The sequence below is a fragment of the Lissotriton helveticus genome, chromosome 3_1 (assembly GCF_964261635.1).
Source record: "Lissotriton helveticus chromosome 3_1, aLisHel1.1, whole genome shotgun sequence".
Classification (NCBI taxonomy): Eukaryota; Metazoa; Chordata; class Amphibia; order Caudata; family Salamandridae; genus Lissotriton; species Lissotriton helveticus.
The window spans coordinates 387,153,034-387,166,343 of NC_136061.1; the positions used below are offsets into that span (position 1 = coordinate 387,153,034).

The 13,310-nt window shown below is 47.1% G+C and overlaps 1 protein-coding gene across 1 annotated transcript in view; it reads right to left on the minus strand.

The window, feature by feature from the left end:
• TSR1 (TSR1 ribosome maturation factor) overlaps nucleotides 1–13,310 on the minus strand; it is a 181,931-nt gene that overhangs the window by 54,030 nt on the left and 114,591 nt on the right. The window contains exon 7 of the mRNA XM_078680132.1: nucleotides 11,215–11,393. Within this exon, the coding sequence (XP_078536258.1) occupies nucleotides 11,215–11,393 (179 nt within the window). The remainder of the gene's footprint in view (nucleotides 1–11,214; nucleotides 11,394–13,310) is intronic.

The following is a 13,310-nucleotide window of genomic DNA, read 5'->3' on the forward strand; positions in this document are numbered from 1 at the left end:
CAATCCTTTATGAGAATTGTCGTGCTCCAGAATCGTCTCGTCCTTGACGTCATATTGGCCGATAGGGGCGGGGCCTGTAGAGTCATCGGATCTAGTTGCTGCATTTTCATTCCAAATAACGCGCCGTCTGTTTATTCAGCTATAACCAGACTCCATAAAATTGCCCATCTGTTACACCAAAATCCAGGCACCTGGACATGGTCCGGTTGGTTCTGGACTATAATCTCCGCCTGGGGATGGAAAGTCTTGTCCTTTCTAGGTATTGCAGTAGCGATCATATTTAGCTGCTGCCTCTGTATACAATGTGGCCCTGCGATTTGCGGCATTTGTGCTACCTCTTGTATTCCTAGTCCCAAGCCCCGTTCTAAAACCCGTTCCCAGAAAATTCGAGACGAGCAAATGATACTGTATGAAATGATAGATGGTATCATGAATATTGATGTTTCCTGAAGGAAACGTAGTGACAAGGAGGGAATGTGGAAAAGTAAATTTTGCCATGTTCTGTGTCCCTACGCGTCCTCCATCATATGTTATGTGTGCATGATTAATATGCATATGTATTCCCTATGTTCGATTAATGACGCAATTACAGTTGTGTCCACCTCTAGTATGCCAGTTTCCAGTTCTCGTGAATACTACGAATATCAGGCCTATGTAAAGCTACGTTGCCACGTTTCTCAGTGTGCACGTTATTCCATTGTAAAATCTCCGTTTCTAGGCCTCAAAAGGGCCTGGACACCAGATTTAGCTCCTGTCTCCTGAAGCCTCGCTGAGGAGCGATACAGCCCCCACCTGTATCCTCGACCCTTCACTTACTTCCTGCCTCGCAGTGCCCGGTTCAGCCTGGCTCTGCTCTGAGTCTGCCAAGAGTATGTTATGATTCGAGTTATCAGTACAGCCCTCCTTCTCTGCATTCCTAAAGCTACTGAATCGCATCAATAGTTTCCGTCATTGTCTAGCCTTTACGTCTCCATGTAAGAGAAATACTGCATTTAATGGTCATTTAATATTCTTCATCACGCACTACATGTAGAATAATGCATGCTCCAGTCTTAGAGTCCGTTAGCCTTTCCCCTTCTGATCCTTAGTTTATATCAACATGTTCTCTAAAACATCAGATACTAGATACTGTTTAGGTACATGTCGCCCTGACTCTCCAGACTTCAGTCTCTGCTCCTAGCACAGAGTTCATAGCCCCCAGCTTCTCCTAGTAACACGTCATTGCTAGTTTGCGCGCACCATCAGGTTAGAGGTCCCGGCTCCTTAGGTAGCCCCCTCCATGTTTCCGCCCCATTCATGACATATTCTGTTACGTTTGCATCACATGTCTATGTATACGCCTCTGTTACACCTACTTTCACCCTTATCTTTCGCGACTGCTATTGATCACACCCACTGCTCCGCCTATCGTATGTATTGTAATGCAACTGTTTTAGTATATATGATTGTGTATTGTTATTAAATGTTAGCGCGCTCATCCCAGATCCAGCCCCAGCAGCTGCTGGGCCCTGCCATCCTATTCCTATGCAGGTTGTCCCGCTCCTGTCCTTTATGCTGTAATAAACCTGCAAAAACTCCTACTACCTCGAATCTTGACTCTTATTTATTGAGCTATCTGTTATTGCTATATCCAGACAAAACTAGATCCGGTATTATTTATTTATATACCACAAGGCGCTCAATGTTAGTCAATGGGAAAGGTAAAAAAGGGAACAAAGGCTGCAGACTCGGGGACGGTGATTCTTCAGGTGTGATCACCACTTAGAAAGGTAAGTTGGGATCCTGGAGAAGAGGTAGGTACCCAAAAGGGAGGCACAGGGAGCCGCCGGGTGCAGGGGTGTCTGTGGGTGACAGGGAATCTTACCCTCAGCTGGTCGCGGTTGGAGGGGTCCCTGGTTCTGAGGCTGCAGGCGTCGCCTAGTTCGTCGAGGAGGGTCTTTGGGCACTGGACTTTGGGTCCCAGTCGCCGGGGGGACGTCCTCGTGGTCTTGGATCACTCGGGCACGGGCCGGGCTCAGCGGGTACAGAGTGGGTAGGTCTTGAGCTTCCTGGCTGGTACCAGGGGTTGGTTAACGAAGCAGAGCCTCTGCTTATGGGTATCCCAGTCTTTAAGAGGGTCCAGGCAGGTCCTCCGGGTGTCCAAAGGTTGCTGTCCGCAGGAGTCGCCAGGATTAAGCAGGAACAAGTTACCGGACCAACAGGCCGGTAGGTCTGGGGCCAAGTCAGTTGGTGTCGTCCTGTTGTGAGCAGCCGCACGGCGGGTCTCCTCTTCTTGATCTTCTTTCTTCTTATTCTTATCGGGATCTGAGGAAGGAAGGTTTAGGGTGCCCCTAAATACTAAGTTTAGGGGCGTTTCAGGTAGGGCAGGGACCAATAGGTCACTGTCCTGGGGTGGGTACACCCCCTAGCCTGCTCTTCTCCTGTGGGAGGGGGGCAGGAGCCTAGCTGTGATTGGGCAGGGATCCCCATCTTCAAGATGGCTGGAGCCCGGGGTCGTGCTTCACCTCGCCTCTCCCCCCTGAGGGGAGGGGTTGGCACAGGCTGGCACACCCCCCTTCCTTACATAGGGTTTACCGCCAGTCTTCCTGCCAGAGTGGGGATTTATATCTGGTGGGGACAGTTACTGAGTACAGCAAGTGGCCTGGAGAAGCTCACAAAGGCAGCATGCCTTTGAAGCTTTCCCCTGCCCATCCTGGGGGAGGAGACCTAGCACCTCGCACAGGATGTGCATTGTTGCAGGCCCAGGAGACCGAGGGGCTCTCCACCCTGGGTCCAGCAACATGTCTGCTGTGTGGCAGCCTGGGCAGCCACTCAGTCCAGACGTGGATTTTAGGTTAGGTTTCAGGGAGCATCTCTAAGATGCCCTTTGGGGAGCATTTTACATTAAATCCCACACTGGTATCAGTGTGGGTTTAATGCGCTGAGAAGTTTGATACCAAACTTGTCAGACTTCAGTGGCCATTATGGTGCTGTGGAGTTCATAATGACGACCTCCCAGCACCATATACTCTTAATGGCATCACTGCACTTACAGTGCCCAGGGCCTGATGGCATACCTGTAGACCTTTTTAAATCAAATGTAGTTTTATGGGGACCAATTTTAACACAGGTTTTAAATGCATGTAGTGCCTGTGATTTTTTACCTACATGGTACGAATCTATTATCGTGCACATTTTTAAAAAAGGAGATAGGGCAGACCCGGGCTGCTATCGCCCGATCTCACTGTTGGATCCAACAGTTAAGATCATTGAGCGGATTTTACTAGACAGAATGCAGACATGGGCAGAGGAAAAGAACGTGATAAGTGATCTCCAATATGGGTTCGAGAAGGGCTTGGGTACAGTTGAACAGGGTCTTAATTTACATATTATATTGGATAAATACACCAGGGCTAACAAGGAAAGATTATTTATGATTTGTGTTGACCTGATGGCAGCTTTTGACTGCGTCATTCATGATAAACTGTGGTCAATTTTAGACAGTCTGGGGGACGATGTTTTAATAATTACTTTTTTAAAGCAGCTCTATGTAGGGGCAAAGGCCAAAATTCGCTATGGGCTGGGTGGAGACTGCACTAGTCACTTAAATGTAAGGAAAGGTGTGAGGCAAGGCTGTGTCCTTGCCCCATTCCTTTTCACTCTGTATATAAACATTTTGGAAACTATTTTAGTTAAACAGTGCAGGGATTTACCGATGGTAGCGAAGCGTCCAATCCCTGCACTCTTATATGCAGACGACGCTGTTTTAATGGCCCGTACTCCTCTTGCACTCCAAAGGGTTGTGAACTCATTTTATAATTTTATGACGCAACTTGGGCTCTCCATTAATTGCTCTAAAACATTTACTATGAATTGTGGGGCAGGGGCAAATAATAGGATTCAACCTATTACTATGGACTCCAGGCCTATAGAATGTACTAAAACATTCTCTTATCTGGGAATTGTATTTGATGGGTCTGGTTCTTGGTCAGAGGTAGTGAAGATTAGTCGCCTACTGTTTGTCAAGTCACTAATGGCATAATCAAACTTTAGCCGTAAACTAGGCAGACGCCCTACGGAGGAATTTTCTACACACCTATAGGGCCAAATGTGTGGCAATAGCAAACTACGGAGCAGCAGTATGGGGCTATGCAGAGATACATACAATACAAATCACGGAAAATACATTCTTTAAATTCTCCTCTCCCTTCCCGATAGTACCTCAAATTACATCTGCCACCAGGAATTGGGAATTCCATATCTGGAGGACACGATTAAGATCCCACTGGTCCTCCTTTGGCATAAAAGTTGGACATCGGATGAAACAGGTTTTAATCAGGATATATTAACAAAGGCGCTGGGGATGGACGGTGCCAAACAAATGAGATGGCTAGAATATGTGAAAACATTCCTCTCAAAGTTAGGAAATCTGGAATATTTCACTAAGCCACATTTAACGTGCAGTGTTTCAAGAACATCTCTGAAAGAGAGTTGTATGAGTTTTTTGGGCGAATGTAGAGAGACTACTGAAATGAGAAAATCTATGGTACAAGCCCACCAGTTAACTCAGTTGTCCCCATTGACACAGCCATATTTAGTATTAATAGTTGGGTGACTTTGATCGTCTATTGTTGACACGTTTTAGGGTAAATATTATACATAGATTTCTAAGCTTCCCTAAGGTAAATGACTGGGCAAGAGCTTTGTGCAAGTGCTCATGTGATGACATTTCTGTAGAATCTAAAAAAAAAAAAAGAAAACAAAGGTGGTGATGGACGGAGGGTTGACAATACAAACACTCACCCCCAGTCAACTGATCTGGGTTAAATCCATCACCGTTCTTTAGCTCACTCCGCCACCACTGTTCAGACATGGCCATATGCAAATCAGTCTGACCCTGTGCCTCATGGGAACAGTCCAGCCCGAACTGCCAAGCCATGTCTTCCCTGGACCGGAATCAAGCTTCCCAGGACCGGTTTCTGGCATTACAGCCGTCTTCAGCCGGGCTTGCTTGACTCCAGTGGCAAAGTGAACAAGGGACTCACGTCTGAGCATACCCTGCCAATTTAGGGCGAACAAAGAAAAAACAAAGGTGGTGATGGACGGAGTGTGGACAATACAAACACTCACCCCCAGTCAACTGATCTGGGTTTAATCCATCACCGTTCTTTAGCTCACTCCGCCACCCCAGTTCAGACATGGCCATATGCAAATCAGTCTGACCCTGTGCCTCATGGGAACAGTCCAGCCCGAACTGCCAAGCCATGTCTTCCCTGGACCGGAATCAAGCTTCCCAGGACCGGTTTCTGGCATTACAGCCGTCTTCAGCCGGGCTTGCTTGACTCCAGTGGCAAAGTGAGCAAGGGACTCACGTCTGAGCATACCCTGCCAACTTAGGGCGAACAAAGAAAAACCAAAGGTGGTGATGGACGGAGCGTTGACAATACAAACACTCACCCCCAGTCAACTGATCTGGGTTTAATCCATCACTGTTCTTTTTGCCACTGGAGTCAAGCAAGCCCGGCTGAAGACGGCTGTAATGCCAGAAACTGGTCCTGGGAAGCTTGATTCCGGTCCAGGGAAGACATGGCTTGGCAGTTCGGGCTGGACTGTTCCCATGAGGCACAGGGTCAGACTGATTTGCATATGGCCATGTCTGAACTGGGGTGGCGGAGTGATCTAAAGAACGGTGATGGATTAAACCCAGATCAGCTGACTGGGGTGAGTGTTTGTATTGTCAACGCTCCGTCATCACCACCTTTGGTTTTTCTTTGTTCGCCCTAAGTTGGCAGGGTATGCTCAGATGTGAGTCCCTTGCTCACTTTGCCACTGGAGTCAAGCAAACCCGGCTGAAGACGGCTGTAATGCCAGAAACCGGTCCTGGGAAGCTTGATTCCGGTCCAGGGAAGACATGGCTTGGCAGTTCGGGCTGGACTGTTCCCATGAGGCACAGGGTCAGACTGATTTGCATATGGCCATGTCTGAACTGGGGTGGCGGAGTGAGCTAAAGAACGGTGATGGATTAAACCCAGATCAGTTGACTGGGGGTGAGTGTTTGTATTGTCAACGCTCCGTCCATCACCACCTTTGGTTTTTCTTTGTTCGCCCTAAGTTGGCAGGGTATGCTCAGACGTGAGTCCCTTGCTCACTTTGCCACTGGAGTCAAGCAAGCCCGGCTGAAGACGACTGTAATGCCAGAAACCGGTCCTGGGTAGCTTGATTCCGGTCCAGGGAAGACATGGCTTGGCAGTTCGGGCTGAGCTGTTCCCATGAGGCACAGGGTCAGACTGATTTGCATATGGCCATGTCTGAACTGGGGTGGCAGAGTGAGCTAAAGAACGGTGATGGATTAAACCCAGATCAGTTGACTGGGGGTGAGTGTTTGTATTGTCAACGCTCCGTCCATCACCACCATTGGTTTTTCTTTGTTCGCCCTAAGTTGGCAGGGTATGCTCAGACGTGAGTCCCTTGTTCACTTTGCCACTGGAGTCAAGCAAGCCCGGCTGAAGACAGCTGTAATGCCAGAAACCGGTCCTGGGAAGCTTGATTCCGGTCAAGGGAAAACACGGCGTGGCAGTTCGGGCTGGACTGTTCCCATGAGGCACAGGGTCAGACTGATTTGCATATGGCCATGTCTGAACTGGGGTGGCGGAGTGAGCTAAAGAACGGTGATGGATTAAACCCAGATCAATTGACTGGGGGGGGGGGGGAGGGGAGTGTTTGTATTGTCAATGCTCCGTCCATCACCACCTTTCGTTTTTTAGGTCGAGGTAATATCCGGTCTGCCGAAGGCAGAACCGGAAGTCTGAGAATTTATGTTACTTAGTGTGGGCTATTTGTCCCGCCTCTTTGTTTTTCTCTCTCTAATTGGCTAGCTTCCTAAATGGAGGCCAGCCATTAGAGGAGTAAGCCATCCCTCCGAATAGGCTCCGTCTTTTTCGGATTTGGGGGTGTAAGTTTTGCTGTTCTTTAGACAGTGACGTCGTCTGTCACTCAAAACAGCAAAACCACACCCCCGAATCCGAAAAAATCGGAAGCCTGCAGCCGCCATTTTCTTTCCCCCGCAGTGAAGGTGAGCCTTGAGCCTCTGCCCCTGCCCCCGTTTGTGCCGTTTAAAATACTCCTCTTATTGTGTTGCCAGTGTTTACAGCAAGCATGGGCGTCGCCCCTTGCCCCTGACCCCTGCAAAGTGCCCCCACTCCCCCCCAGCAGAGCTCACACGGACAGCAGACGAGCCCGCTTTTCACCCCCTGCATCGGTGAAGGAGGCTGCCGGAATACTTAAAGATACACCCTGCAGCACCTCCCTTTGTCCCAAAAGGGCCGGGCCGGAGCAGTGAATCAACCTTGAGGTGAGTCTGGGTCCCGGTTCTTACTCGGTAGCAGCTGGAGGCACACGCGAGAGAGAAGGGCTTCTCCCCCCTTTAACACCCGCGGGGCAGGAAGCTCTCCTTCTACACGCCCGCAAACCCACCCCAAACAGCAGTGGGGACTCGCACCATCACCGTGTGGGCGATAAAGAGTAACAAAAAAAGGGAAGAGGTTTAGGGAAGCCTGGGGGATAGCTCGGGAGGTTGAGAGGTTGCTGCGTGATCTGTGTGTGAACTGCAGTTTACGGCTTACAATCCATTTAGGGGCCTGGGACAGTACAGTCCGTGACGTGTGATATGTACAGAGTACATATTAAGTATTATTGACAGCAGGGGTCTGTAGGATGAAGTACAAAAAGGGCTGCAGTATGCGTATTGATAAAGCAAAGAAAGGGTTGTATAGAGGGCGGTGCGACCGGGGCCCCCGCACCGGGCGCTGACTTCAGGTGGGGGCGCCGTGCTTACAAGTATATAATATGGTTTTAAAAGCACCTGTATATTGTGTGTGCAAAGGGCGCTATTTCCATTCCATATCACGGATGTATATTTTATGTTATCTGCTAAGAGAACCTCCTGCTGTCCCAGACGTCTTTCTTCGACAATGGGGGGTATGCATATTTGTTAATTGCTTTTAAACTTGCTTTTGTTGATAGTTGAATTTCGCCAGTTTGCTACAAAAATAAAATGAACTACAACATATTCAGAAACAAGGTAAATAAAAATAAAAAAACTTGTGAAAAATGCAGAAATATGGAAAGTGAAATGTGCCAATTACGTACGTTAAGTAGTGCATGGTGCGCAATCTTGCCGCTTTGTGGTGCTGCAATAAAAGGTGATCTTAATGTCTAGGCTCTTTGGTACTTATTAGATGAATCTTCCATTTGCCCTCCTTCTCCTCTCTCCATTCTCCCCCAACGGAATCTGTGCACAAGTGCATATTTCTATGACAGATGCATTGACCCACTGCACTATATTTCTCTGATGTGGACGGCACCCTAAACCATTTCTTAATATCCTTGGTGAGTACCTCTAGTTGTGATTCGAATGGCCTGCAGATCTCTTGATCACATCTTTCCAGGCCAACTGATCATCCCATCCTCCGATGCTGATAAAATAAGTATCCTTGCGTTGGCCAGTGAAATGCCTGCAGAGCGCCAGATTGGCAGCAGCGTCTCTGTAAAACCAATTTCATATGCACAACAAATCAGGGCTAGCAGTTGCAAATCCTGTGTTATGTAAATATGTATTTGATGGCCTGACTCATTGTGTTGTGTGCGGTGCCAATAACGTCTCGTCGGAGATAGCATAGGCACTTCTTCAAAGTTCAGCACGGTGTTGCCACAACACTGGGCAACAAGCACCAGCCCGGGTGCAGTCAGGTATGCGATGAAAGGAGTGTCGTGCACGCCATCGCGCAGTCTGTGGTGCTGAGAGGACAATTACAGCCTTCCTGGGGGCAGTTCAAGTGCAGCTTTTCAAGGCCAAGAGTAATCCTTTTTGAAAATGCAGCTCAGGTGTTTCACAACTTGATCACAATCAAAACAAAACAGAAGATTTAGTTACGGTGCTTAACGCGAACCCTTGCTATCTCTGACGCATCGCAAAAATACTTCTTAGAAAAAAAATCTAACCGTGTGTGCACTGATCACAACTTTTCCTCCAGAGATCACGGAGTTTTTGCCTACTACATGAAGAAGTTTAGAATTGCTAGCGGCGGAGACAACTCAGTGGGCTAATGCACTAGCTGCACGGGTATGTGGGCTGTGGCAAGGTTGAATCTCGGACTCAAAAAGAGAGTCCCCCACATTCCAGCCTCTGAAAACCACTTCTAGTTTTTTGCAGTTTTAAAGAAGGCTGAAGTGGGGTTTCTTTCCAGTGGGCGAGATGCTGACAAAACATTAAGTCATGTCGCCACCTACACTTGTGTATGCCTCGCAGCACCAGTGCCCATCCTCACCACTGAGGTCTGCCCCAACACCATGTCCGTCCTTACACCAGTAAGAGTCTGCCTGTCTCCTTACGCTGGCACCAGTCCCTCAGCAACAGTGTTTGTCCCCAAATGTTGCAGTTTCTGTCTCAGCAAGGAGGGAGCGCATATTTGCAGACTGTATACATGTGAATAGGTCAGCAGCTGTTAAATGCCTGGGAACCACTAGGAATCCATTTCAGAAAGGGGCCAATGCCACCAGGAAGGCAACATTTTCTCTCTACATCCCTCCACCAGGCATGCCCTCCACAGACACTTAGGAGCAGTTAGAAGTGTGAGTGTATGGAAAGGAATGTGGGATCTGCTCCTTATGGACACCAACTGCTGGAGTCGGTATCAAAGGGTCGCCTCTTCCCCGCTTTCCAAGAAGCAGACTCAGTTATAGGTGAGACTCTGTGTGGGTGGCTCTGTGTGTGTGTGTGGGGGGGTGGCTCTGTGTGTGTGGGGGGGGGGGGGGGTGGCTCTGTGTGTGTGGGGGGGGGTGGCTCTGTGTGTGTGTGTGGGGGTGGCTCTGTGTGTGTGGGTGCCTCTGTGTGTGTGTGTGGCTGTGTGTGTGGCTCTGTGTGGTTCTGTGTATATGTGTGTAGCTCTGTGTGTGTGGCTCTGTGGATAGATTTTTTGTAGGTGGCTCTATGTGTGGGTGGCTCTGTCTGTGTGAGGGTGACTGTGTAGGTGGCTCTGTGTGTGTGGGTGGCTCTATGTGAATGACTCTGTGGGTGGCTCTGTGTGGGTGGCTCTATGTGTGTGTGGGTGGCTTTGTGTGTTTGGCTATGTGGGAGTAAATGCAATAGGTCATGCATTTGCAAGGGATTAAGCTATTGGCATTGTAAATGACAATGCCATTTATTTAACGATTAAGCTATTGGCAATGTAAATGACAATTCCATTTATTTATGATTTAAAAAAAAAAAAATGTCATCAGCACTGCCAATAGCTCTACCTTTAATAATGCCGAGACCATTGCATTGTAAATGCTTGTCTTTATTTTTGTACAATCTACCATTCACATTTTGCTATTCTGTAGGTATTATGATACAAGAAGGAGATGGATCATCCCTGTCTTTAAGAAATTGGGGCTGAAACAGTGTCGCCCTGCATTTTTAGCAATACAATATGTAGAGAATGAATATGTAATTGTATCAGTCATTGCATTTTTTTTAAATGTTTTTCATTTACGGAAAACATTACTATTGTAAATTGTGTAAATGAATTCAAATGCCACTGAGATTCTCATTTTATGGATTATACTGCGTTTTCTCATTTGTTACTACTATGTATTTAAGTTGCAAGGAAATGAATGAATATAATATTTTGTGCTTTTATGGTTATTTGTATTCTAACCGAATAAAGACATTTGAATTGACTTGAAGAGGAATGGTTTAAAAGTGATCTGTGATGTCCATGTCTAGATGTGAGAAAGGTACAGGGTACAACACTGAGAACATTTTAAAAACTTTAAATGACTATGGCGCCTTCAGATCAATCTTTAAATGGGTCTCTCATCTAAAGATTTTTCAAGAAAGCATATTACTTTATACAAATCTTCAATTTCCGAAAGACAGCCAACTTCAGTGGTAAGACACTCTGACTAATAATTAATGATGTGCAGCCCTGTGCTGAGGCAAGGTATTCTTCTAATGCCATGGAAAGCCTGTGGGAAGCCCTGTTCAAATACTAACTGCCCAAGGTCACATTAAGATTAAAATTATTATACACCATTTGTGCTGCTGTGGGAGACGATGGTAATTAAAATGAACTCTTCTTTAAGAGTCAGCAACATCTTTTTAACAGAGGTAGAGATTTTCAACAGTGGTGATAGACAATTTCACCTTTTTAATGTTCCCGATTAAGTTTACCCAGTTGGAGTTGGTGGTCTCACCTCAGACAAAGGTTCATCCATCACACTTCCTTCTTGTGCGTCTTCCATGTCATCATCCTCATCACTCGTATCTTCCTCTGATCCACTTTTTTCATCATCATCCAAAATCCAGGCCGCCTGGTAATCTGACGTTCCTTTTGGTACCTTCCTTACAACTTTCTTTGTTTCCTTGAGGGAATCTAGAGAAACAAATATAGAGTAATTCTCTGATATGCAACTTGAACCTCTACCCAAGCCACATGCTCACACTTGGTTGCGGTAGGCAGTAGCAATTCTGTCAAACCTATTGCAACTCTTGTGCAGGGAAACAGATCATCCATCGCCACACTTAAAGATATATATCCTACTTTACAGGTGTTACGTATGTAAGATCTCTGTAAATCTCATTCTCCACCTACCACCACACAACAGTAACTAAATGGATCCACTCAATCTAATATTTTGAAATATGTACGGTCATGTGTGAACGGCTAAGCTGCAGAGGTACTCGCCTTCTAGACTGCTCTAAAAAAACATCTTAACTGCACTATAATCTTTTACTTTCCAATTGTGCTTTTAAAATATCTGCTTTTACTCTTTTGACCGCTCTATTAAAAACACCTGCTTTCTTTCTCTTGCAAGTTGTTCCCACATACCTGCTGCCAATTCCATGCAAGACGCTCGCGGCCCCTTGGTACTTCTATTCTGCCTCCATTCCTCCTCCACCGCAGCAGCTGTTGCTGATTGAGTGGAGGGAGGTCTGTCTAGGGCTGCACCCACGTCCGCTGTGTCAATCCGGACACCGTCTTGGGAGTGAGACTGTCTAGTCTCCCTCCTGAGCCCTTTGCCTCCGTCAATAAAAATAGAGGATGGCACAGATGTGAAGGCGCGCCATAGGCAAGCACCCCCGGCGGCGCAAGTGGGGATCATCAGGTACACTCGGGAGGCTCTATTGGCACTGAGACCCTATGGTAAAGGTCCCGCTGACTTAAGCACTAATATTCCCTTCCGGACCCCACCCCACCCCACTTCGGTCGCCCTAATCTAATCAGGTGCCTTATACCTAACTTTGCAAATAACCCAGTCGATTCTGTGGCACTTGACTAGCAAAATAGGAAAAGCTGTGGCACAACAACTGCAAACATCTCATGTATACTATTAACCGCATGCATGCGGGGCGAATTCCGCCCGTACGCTGGGTTTTGCGAAAGCGCACTTTACATGACGAGCTGGGCTCGTCATGAGCGTGCGAGGAGGCTACGCCATACCGAGCCCAGCTCGTCATGAGCGTCGAAGGGGTTAAACACTTGGTCCCTGGTGAAACATCACCTAGAGTTCTTTGACCTTATCCAAGCGCAGCACGTGGATGTTGCTTTTGCAACAGAAACATGGGCAGACGGAGGCTCTGGTAATATCTTATGCAGATGACACACAGCAAATAGTGTCAATCACTCAAGATTTGAAGCCTCAGCCGCAATTTTAATAACTGTATGAAGTCGGTGGCTCTCTGGATGAGAGACAACTATCTTCAATTAAACAGAGGTTCTGATGTTCGGTACTCATCACCCAGAATGGACCCACTCATGGTGGCCAGAAACATTGGGGTCATGCCCGTCGCCAGTTGAATCTGCAAGAAACCTTGGTGTCATTGTTCACACTAGTCTATCTTTCAACCACCAGGTTAAGAGGACTGTATCCTCCTGCTTTTGGATCATAAGGACCCGTAGAAAGTTATTTTCCATTTCATTCCCTTGGTGCACGGAAACAAGCTGCTGTATCACTAATTCTATCTAAGTTGGATTATTGTAATGGCCTCCTTCTGGAATCCAACAGGTCTTCCATCGATAAACTCCAGCTGGTACAGAATGCTACAGCATGACTAATACTGGACATTCCTAAATACCACTCAATCTCGGCTGCCATCTAGAACCTGCATTGGCTTTCAGCACAAATAATAATTTAAATTAAAACTTTGTGGATTGTGCATACGGCACTACACAATATTGGACCAGAGGGGATTAGGAACATCTACCACCGGTATGTCCCTAACAGACAATTGCGATCAACCAATAAAAATCTAGTGGTCGTTCCGAGATACAGAAGAGCACAATGGTGAG